The sequence below is a fragment of the Asparagus officinalis genome, chromosome 2 (genome assembly GCF_001876935.1).
Source record: "Asparagus officinalis chromosome 2, Aspof.V1, whole genome shotgun sequence".
Lineage (NCBI taxonomy): Eukaryota > Viridiplantae > Streptophyta > Magnoliopsida > Asparagales > Asparagaceae > Asparagus > Asparagus officinalis.
In genome coordinates this window covers 28550616-28560095 of record NC_033795.1, presented here as the reverse complement: position 1 = coordinate 28560095, position 9480 = coordinate 28550616, and the positions used below count along the sequence as shown (strand labels likewise).

The window sequence follows — 9480 nt, the reverse complement described above, 5'->3', positions numbered from 1 at the left end:
GATTAGGAATAGGATTAGGAATCAGAATGAAAAAGAGGAGAGGTGTCAGAAATTCCATCCAATTCCTAACAAATGGACTGGATTTGGATTTCCTGAAATATACACTATTTGAGCCACTTTATAAATTAGCAATTCTATAAAAAAAAATTTGAACCAAACTCAAGATTAGGATTCACTTGGAATCCATTAATTACGAAAACGTTATTGTCAAGTCCAAATACCATTCCTATTCCATAAAATTGGTGAAACAAACAGGCCCTAAAATAGTCACTTCATCTAAAAGAGTTTTGCTACAGGGACCCAAAATATGGGACCAATAAAGGGGACAAGTGAGGTGTTCCCCTCCTATTGGATAATGAGTTGGCCATCATTAATGATGGCCAACTCACTATCCAATAGGAGGGGAACACCTCACTTGTCCCCTTTATTGGTCCCATATTTTGGGTCCTTAAAGAATTTTTCCATCTAAAATTATATAACCTAGTTTCTCGTGCTACTTACACGCGAAGAATTTGACTAGCGGTGGGGAAAAGGAAAAAAAATGTCTAAGTGCACTTTTGATTAACTTTTAATATCCAAGCGGCTAATTAAGGGATTAAAAAACCAATTTGGTAATTCATCCGTTTTCAAGAAGATTCACTTAATGAGGAGTATGGGTTTTTCCTTTTTTCCTTTTTTTAACTCGTCTCTCAACTTTTCTTTACATGTTCGAAAAATCATTTTTTATGTATCGGAGAGAGAGGGGGAAAGATCAACGTCCAGTAAGCACCAGAGAATCAAAGATAACGAAACCAGCATCATCATCGATCATATATGCAACCCATCAGCAGCAAACAAACCACTGTAACCTAAACCCATTTCATATCATCTTCATTAAAGCCATTACACAACCAACCACACAAAGATCAAAATCAACAGGTAAAGAGGAAATTTAGCCAGTGTAGATGTGGACTCCAATAGCAATAAGGAAAATAGTAATAAGCCCAAAATATATGATGGCATGGACTAATATGGAGAGCCCACTCGTCCCCATGTTGCCAAACTCAACGAATCGGCTGTTTCCAGGCAACTGGAAAATAAGTCCAGGCGTCAGGAGCACGAACAGCACCACCGCTATCACCACCGGGCCCCAATCCGCCATTTTTTTCCCCCACCCTTCCTTCTCTCCCCCTCTCTTTTTGTTTTTGTTTTCTTTTTAATTGATTTGATTTTGGAAGAGAGAGGAACAGAATGAAGAAGGGATTAGGGGAAAAGAGAGAGTGGTATTAAATGAAGTGTGGATTTCGCATGATGGTCCCAAACTTTGGGAGATTTGCAAACAACCCTTTAGCTTTTTATTTTACATGACGACCTTAAGTGAGTTGGACGGAAGTTATTTTAAGATCGATGTTATATACATGTTAAACACGCTACGCGTAAATTAATTCACGAGAACATTCATGATAAAAAAAAAACTAAATTGTGTCATTTTGTTCCAACTAAGTTTAATTAATTCACCAGAATATTCATGAGAAAAACTGGATGGTGTCATTTAGTTCTGTTATGTCATCATTTAACCCAAGTGTTAATCCTCCTCTTGGAGTCGACACGTGTTCCATCTTAATTATCAGCTCAACTCGTACCCGCCAGTGATGACTTGGGTAGCATGGGCACTCGTCCCTTCCCCAGTGTAGGCGTCAAAAAAATGCTGAAAGATATCCAAATACAGCTCAAGAGGAAATCATCCAAAAAGGCAGAAGAACACAAGTCTTGACTGTCTCGCCGTGCGAGACAGACTTGACTGTCTCGCCGCGCGAGACAGTCTTTACTGTCTCGCCGTGCGAGACAGTCTTTACTGTCTCGCGGGCGAGACAGACTTTTACTGTCTCGCCCACGCGAGACAGTCTTTGCTGTCTCGCCGTGCGAGACAGAATTTACTGTCTTGCACGTGAGACAGTTTTCAGATGGTCAAAACTACCTTTGCAACTGCCCCTACACGTGCCACTAACTGTTCAAGAACGTGGGAAACGTCGTGGGCGAGAATCACGTGGATAACTGCCAAAATAACGGAGTTTGAAACGTGGGAAGGCAGTTAAAACGAAAACTGCCTGCGGTTACTGTTTCCGAGACAGTATTTACTGTCTCGCGGGGCGAGACAGCAAACACTGTCTCGCCCGTCGAGACAGCAAAAGCTGTCTCGCGAACCTGTTTTCTGCCAACTGTTCTTGGAGGTTATAAATACCCTCCTAAGGCCATTTTTCCAGGGGGCTGATCATTGTGAGTACTTCAGAGCAATCCAGAGCAATCCAGAGCAGAGAGAGAGCAGAGGTGCTGATCTTACGGCCAATCCTTGATAATCAGGCTTTGACTTGATTTCAAGAAGAACGACTATCTTACATCGATAAGATATCGTTTCAATTTCTCACTTCGATAAACGAAGTCAGAATCATAAACCCCTCACGGTTCAATCAGAATCTGTGATTTGGTGGTCCACGAGTCAAAGCGCTCCCGGCACAGGCAAAGATCCCACGAAAGCAGTGATCCAAACAACGATCCTGCGTTTATTTTCTCAAGAGTTGTAATTTTCTTTTTGTTGTGTAAAAGAGTCTTATAAAAAGGCTGTTTTCTTTGAATTTATTGTAATCGACCGAAAATATAATGAATTCGACAACAAATTCGACTTTTGGCGAAAACAAATTGGCGACCACAGTGGGAGCCAACGGTCTCGCTGCCGAGACCGTCGTGTCGCAACCAACCATCAAGATCCTGGTTGAATCAACAGTCGAGTACGAGTTCGACCAAGCGAAGTTCGAGGAGTATTTGTTATTCTCATCTGTAAAATCTTCTTTGCCTCGCAAATGCAGGAAGATTTCATGAGAATTTCACTCGCAATACCTCTGCTCACAATGGCTCTTATCTAGTTAAAGAGTCATTAAATCAAAGCCCGCCGGCATTGACGAAAAGAGCTCGTCAGAGACAACGCCAACGCCGTGCTCGCCAAATGGCTAAGGCCTTGGAACAAACCGACGGGGTTCGTTATCACGCGGACCTAAAGTCGAGGAGACATCGAATGGTTCAGTTGTCTCAACAACCAATCACTCATGTCTCTGCTAAACTCACCAACAACCAATCACTCGTATCTCTGCTAAAACAACGACGGATGAATGGACTATTGTCAAAAAGACTCGTTCGACCCTCAAAGAACGTATACAAAAACGTCGTGCAAAAGCTGCTAATGCCCATGCTCTCTCACAACAAAGACGAGAAAAGAGAAAGGAAATGGTGACCAAAGAATCACCAAAACTTCGTCAAGTTTGGATTCCAAAGTCTGGACTTATGCAAAATCAGCATTCGGAGCCCGTTAAGACCCCATACCCGCAAATGGGTGGTTTCAGACGTGCGACTCCCAACATAACCTTGGATCGCTCAAAGACAAAAATAAATTGTCCTGAGAATGCCAACAAGGTTTTATACCCCCAGAAGAAGACGCATTCACCAAATGATATCGTCATACCTGGGAGATCATACCAACAGACGATACGATTTTTTGGCAATCATACCGATGAATCGTATTATCAAGTTGAAGTTGTGAATAATTTTCGAAAGAGAGTTATTCGAGAGATAAACTCTCGTTGTTCCTGTGCACGACTCGTCAAAACAGCATTATCAGAATGTGACTGTTTCAAACGAGAAGTCATCCCACGAAAAGTCTCTGTATTATCGAAACCTAAGCCGAGACATTTCCGCAAAAGAAGAGCAGCTGTCCAAAATGATGAATTCCCTGAAGTCACCATCAACGTGGCTGATAGAAGAAAGTCTAAACAGCATTCAAGTGACTCAAATCCCGACTTTTCCCCGAAAGGAAAAGTCAATCCAAGAATTGCTCAAAGGATGTCTCGACTCCAATTAGGAGCTATCAGACGCAGAGACTACAAGAGAATGCAAGAAGGAATGTCCTCGGAGGATGAATTCTCGGACACTTATTCTGCAATCGCTTCTGATGATACAATGTCTAGCACAGGACAAATCAGAGAAGTATTCACAATCACTGCTGATCAGTTCACTCAAATACTTCAGGAAGCTCTAGCCAAACAACGTGAAGAAATTAGAGCTGAAGTGAAGACAGAAATGAAGTTGGCTATCCAACAAATGAGAGAACTGTTAACTCAACAGCCTCAACCTCCTGAGTCCAATCAGCGATTTGAATCCAGCCACCACACTCGGAATGTTGTAGATGACAGTGATCCAGAGGTGGATGAAGTCATTATGGCTGATACACCTCCCAATGGCAATAACGCTGGGGGTGGTTTAACGGATCCTCCCAATAACGATATTGGGGGTGGTTCAATAGCACCTCTCACTGGGGGTGGTCCAATTATCTTTACTCGACATCATTCAGAAAGAAATGAAGACGATGACGGGAAAATGCAAAAACTTGAAGACAAAATCAATGCTTTGATGACGGCTCAAGAAGTTAAGAAGACGGGTATTCCATGTCCTTATCCGAGGGAATGGGATTCAATACCATACCCGACCAAATTCAATCTGATTAACTTCACACCGTTTGAAGGGAAGAGTTCGCCGATTCAACACTTGATTTATTTCAAGTCTCATTTGGGCATAATCTCTGGAAACGAGGCCTTAATGATCCGGTCATTCGTTGGCACCCTTCGTGGGCCCGCCTTCGATTGGTACCGACGGCTCAAGCCAGGGAGCATCAATTGCTGGGATGACATGGAAAGTTTGTTCCTCAGCAACTTCTTCGATGATGACACCGAAGTGTCAATCGGAATCCTTTTGGATGAGAAGCAAAAAGACGGAGAGTCAGTCGACAATTTTGTCAAGCGTTTCCGTAACATGGCGATGAATTGCAGAGATCCTATTACAGAGGAGTTCATCCTGCAAACATGCCACAATAACCTCTCCATCGATGTCTTGGAAGCTTTGGGGGTTGAGCCGTCCACAACTTGGAAGGAGTTAAAATTTCGTGGCGAACAAGCTGAACACTTTCTTAAAAGAAAGGAAGCTGAGAAAGGCCAACAAATGACATCTGCAATCATTGGGAACGCAACTTTCGATCCGAAGTTTCAAAAAGAATATTCATTCGAAGAGGATGAAGCTCCAGCCATATTGGAATACCTCCTCGCTAATGACAAAATCGAGCTACCACCTATTAAAGATCAGGATGGAGCTAAGATGATTACGGATCCAAATTACTGTGCGTACCACAGAAGGATTCTTCATCCCACCGAAATTTGCTCTTGAGACATGGAAGTGGCTTCCGTGCATTTTTGACTAAGTCTTTGAGACTTGTCTTTGGCTCATCTGTTTTAAGTCTCGGCTCACATCCATTAAGCTGATGGACCTGCAAACGTGCATAGGATTTTTGGCAAACCCTCAGCCATCAACGGATTTGATAAGCCTTTACCGACTACCGTTTGAGTCGGGCTAGCATGTGGATTGTCTAAGTCCGTTCCACATGTAACGTTGTGCTAAGAGAATGAACCCTCTTAGACTTGATGCTATGATTTTGAATGCATAGACTTTGTCATTTTCACGGGAAACGACTAACCGGCAACGCATGTTAGGCGTAGGCTTATCTCTAATTAGGGATCGAATGCGTGTGAGGCATGGATTTTGGTGTTATTAATAACAACCTGTCACGATGTTGAATACGTGGACTTTGTCGTTATTTCTTCCTGTGTTACTTGAAACACTGAAAGAAAGTTGAAAGTGCCAGAGGTGTAATATTAACTTGGCATGAATTTTCACTTAGAGTGAAATTCAGAAATTTTCTTTATTATCACTGGGATAACTTCAGAAAATCTTTAATCCGTTGGGGATTTTATAATGATAACTTGCTATTCTTATTGAAAAAGGATTAACAAGTTCATTGGGAGGTTTGACTGTTAGAGGTGTGATGTTAACCTAACAGTATTTTATGGACCTATCGCTCTATTGAAGAGAGTCGATAAGTTGATTATGTCGTTAGAGGTGTGATATTAACTTGACGCGGAGCAACTTTGAGGACCTATCGCTCTATTGACGAGAGTCGATAAGTTGATTTTGTCAGAGGTGTTTGATATTAACGTGACAAGAGAACGTTGCGATCGGAGCAACTTTGAAGACCTATCGCTCTATTGACGAGAGTCGATAAGTTGATTTTGTCAGAGGTGTTATTGTTAACATGACAAGATTTGTGTTGCGATTGGAGCAACTTTGTGGACTTATCATCCTATTGACGAGGATTGATAAGTGAATTTTTGTCAGAGGTGTTTGATATTAACGTGACAGGAATTTGTGGACCTATCGCTCTATTGAAGAGAGTCGATAAGTTGATTTTGTCGTCAGAGGTGTGATGTTAACGTGACAGGAATATGTTGCGATCGGAGCAACTTTATGGACTTATCATCCTATTGACGAGGATTGATAAGTGGATTTGTCAGAGGTATGGTTTATTGACGAGGATCGATAAGTGGATTGTCAGAGGTATGGTGTTAACATGACAAGAGGATGTGTTGCGATTGAAGCAACTTTGTGGACTTATCATCCTATTGACGAGGATTGATAAGTGGATTTTGTCAGAGGTGTGATATTAACGTGACAGGAATGGGTTGCGGTGAGAGCAATTTTGTGGACTTATCATCCTATTGACGAGGATTGATAAGTAGGTTGTCAGAGGTATGATGTTAACATGACAGGAGAATGTTGCGATCGGAGCAACTTTGTGGACTTATCATCCTATTGATGAGGATTGATAAGTGGGTTTTGTCAGAGGTGTGATATTAACATGACAGGAGAATGTTGCGATCGGAGCAACTTTGAGGACTTATCATCCTATTGACGAGGATTGATAAGTGGATTGTCAGAGGTATGATGTTAACGTGACAGGATTTGTGTACTTGTGATTTGCACAAGATTTTAGGAATTAGCGTCTCGCTGGGGAAGATTGCGATTTGAGCAATTTTGAGGACCTATCATCCTATTGACAAGGATTGATAAGTTGATTGTCAGAGGTTTATTATTAACGTGACAAATTAGAGCGATGCCAGCGTATTCATACTCTGTGGGGGTGATGATCGTCAGAAGTGTAATGTTAACTTGACGATGTGAAAGATTTATTACTCTTAATCCAATGGATTCCAAGTAACCAACCCCCAGTCTTGATTAAGACTTAGCAGGGGAATAAAAAGAGGTAGACAAGGCACATCACCTAGTGGGGCACTATCCATGAAGTCGGAATAGAGGCACATCACCTGGTAGGCCATTATCTGATGAGTTTGACTATCAGAGGTAACTGTTAACGTGATAGTTTTGTGGACCCGCCATCCTACTTAAAGAGGATTGGTGGGGGAATTTGGAGGAAAAGAACTATCAGAGGTGACGGTTAACGTGATAGTTTTGGTGGACCCACCATCCTATTGAAGAGGATTGGTGGGGGAATGATAGTTTTGATGGATTTTGTGGTTGACAGAGGTGTTCTATTGAACATGACAACTCAGAAAATTTATTGCTCATAATCGAATGAACTATAAATAAACCAACCCCCAGTCTTGAACAAGGGCAGGGGGAAAAGGGTAGACATGGCACATCGCCTAGTGGGCCATTATCTACTTAGGTTGACTATCAGAGGTAATTGTTAACGTGATAGTTGTTGGACCTGTCATCCTATTGATGAGGAGGATTAGCTTCAGTGGCCGTAGTATCTTCCGGTTTTGACTGAGAAGATTGAGCTTGGTCCGATTGCTCAGGAGAAGATTGGGCTTCGTCCGATTGCTCAGGTTGATCCTGTCTACTTTGTTCTTCAGCTTTGATCCTGACAATAATCTTTTGAGCCTGTTCGCCTTGAGAGATTAGTTGTCTCCAAGAACGGCATTCTGCAACTCCGATTCGGGCTAGGAGGTTGGTCTGCAAGTTGTGCCGACAGGTCTCTACTAAGGTAGACTGTGTCATACCTGACGAACACCGGAGAGCCATGGTTCGAAACCTCTTGACGAAGGCTTTGACGGACTCCCTCTTCTTCTGCTTAGAACCTTTTGACATAGGCTTTGACGGACTCCCTCTTCTTCTGCTTAGTGGCGAGAAGAGTATGGATGGAGACTTCAGTATCCTCTTCAAAGAATCTTGACAGGAAGAGTCTCTCTAGATCTGCCCACTTTTGGATACATCCGGCAGGCAATTTTCTGAACCATTCAAAGGCAACTCCCTTGAGGGTGCCAATGAACAATCGAGCTAGTATGGATATGTTGGTTCGGTGATCCCGTACCGTCAAAAGTTTGTAGCGTTGGGACTTCGAATTTTGGAGGATAAGGGGCTGCATCCCATTCGGCAGGATAGGGTCTGATAGCTCCCTCTTCTTGGAGCTCGCTTCTGTTGGCCATGGCATTGAGGCGGGCTTTCAATTCTTCCATTTTGATCGATTGAGGATTCTGCTCATTCTCGGTCTCTCTTCCTTCATCAGAGGAAGATTCCAGGTTGTGGGCTTCTTGGTCAGAAGCCGTGTCATCAACCACATTTCTCTTCCCTTCGCTTGTGTGAGGTCGGGATGAAAACGTTTTTCCTCTCCGGGAAGATTCTTGCCTGGGTGGCAAATATGTCTTTTGAGATTTGGCCTTGTTTGCGACTATTTGAGTCAACAGGGCCATGAGTTCATTGATGGCCTCTTGCTGAGATTTGAGCATGGCCTCCTGCTCATCAAGTCTCTTCGCGAGATCTTCATGGTTTCCCGTCATATAAGCGGGGCTCTCATGTTCAACAAAAGAGCTTGATGACTGGGACTCTGCAATGGCTGAGTGTTCATCATTGGAATTGGTTCCCCTGGCTAAACTCCGATAGTTGACAGGGGGAATGGCTCCTGTTCGCGTCCGAGTATGTTGATAAACTCCATCAGACTTATTCAGGAAGTCTTTCAAGCCAGGAGACTGATCGTTCTCTGACTCATCGGAACTAGGAACTGATGATCTCCCTCTGCCGATCATGTTAGAAGTGACTCTAAGGTATTCATCCTCAGAAGTCTTCTTCTTGTGTGAACGCCGTCGTTGGTTGAATAAAGCAACGTTCGTAGATTGGTTGAACACCAGCAGTTGGGCCGCATATGAGCAGCATTGGCGTCCCGAGAGGACCGTAGGAATCAGTCGTTCACATTGAAATGAACGAATGACTTGTTGCATCGATCTTTCTCTCGATGTGAACTCTCTCGAATCTGTTATAAAGATTCGAGGAGAATTACTCACTGATTGTGAGGTTTGAACTGGAACCCCCAGTCCATGATTGGACAGGACTGGCTCTTGGTGAATATGGATCTGATTGAGATGCCTTGAATCCATAAACTTCTTATATCCGCCCCTCAACCTAGTCGCGCTACGCAGAGTATTCGCGGTATTGGATTTGGAACTTGGGACGCGAGGGTCGCGTTTGGCACTTGATACGCGAAGGTCGCGTTTGGCACTTGAGACGCGAAAGTCGTGTTTGGCACTTGAGACGCGAAGGTCGCGTTTGGCA

At 43.1% G+C, this 9480-nt stretch overlaps 1 protein-coding gene across 1 annotated transcript; it reads right to left on the bottom strand.

Annotated features, from left to right (window-relative positions):
* LOC109829471 lies at positions 845-1223 on the bottom strand. Its single transcript, XM_020396582.1, has one exon. The coding sequence runs from the start codon at positions 1139-1141 to the stop codon at positions 932-934; it is 210 nt and encodes a 69-aa protein (XP_020252171.1). The 5' UTR covers positions 1142-1223; the 3' UTR covers positions 845-931.

Coding starts and splice junctions, on each gene's coding strand:
- LOC109829471 (XM_020396582.1), bottom strand. CDS start 1,141: ATGGCGGATTGGGGCCCGGTGGTGATAGCGGTGGTGCTGTTCGTGCTC.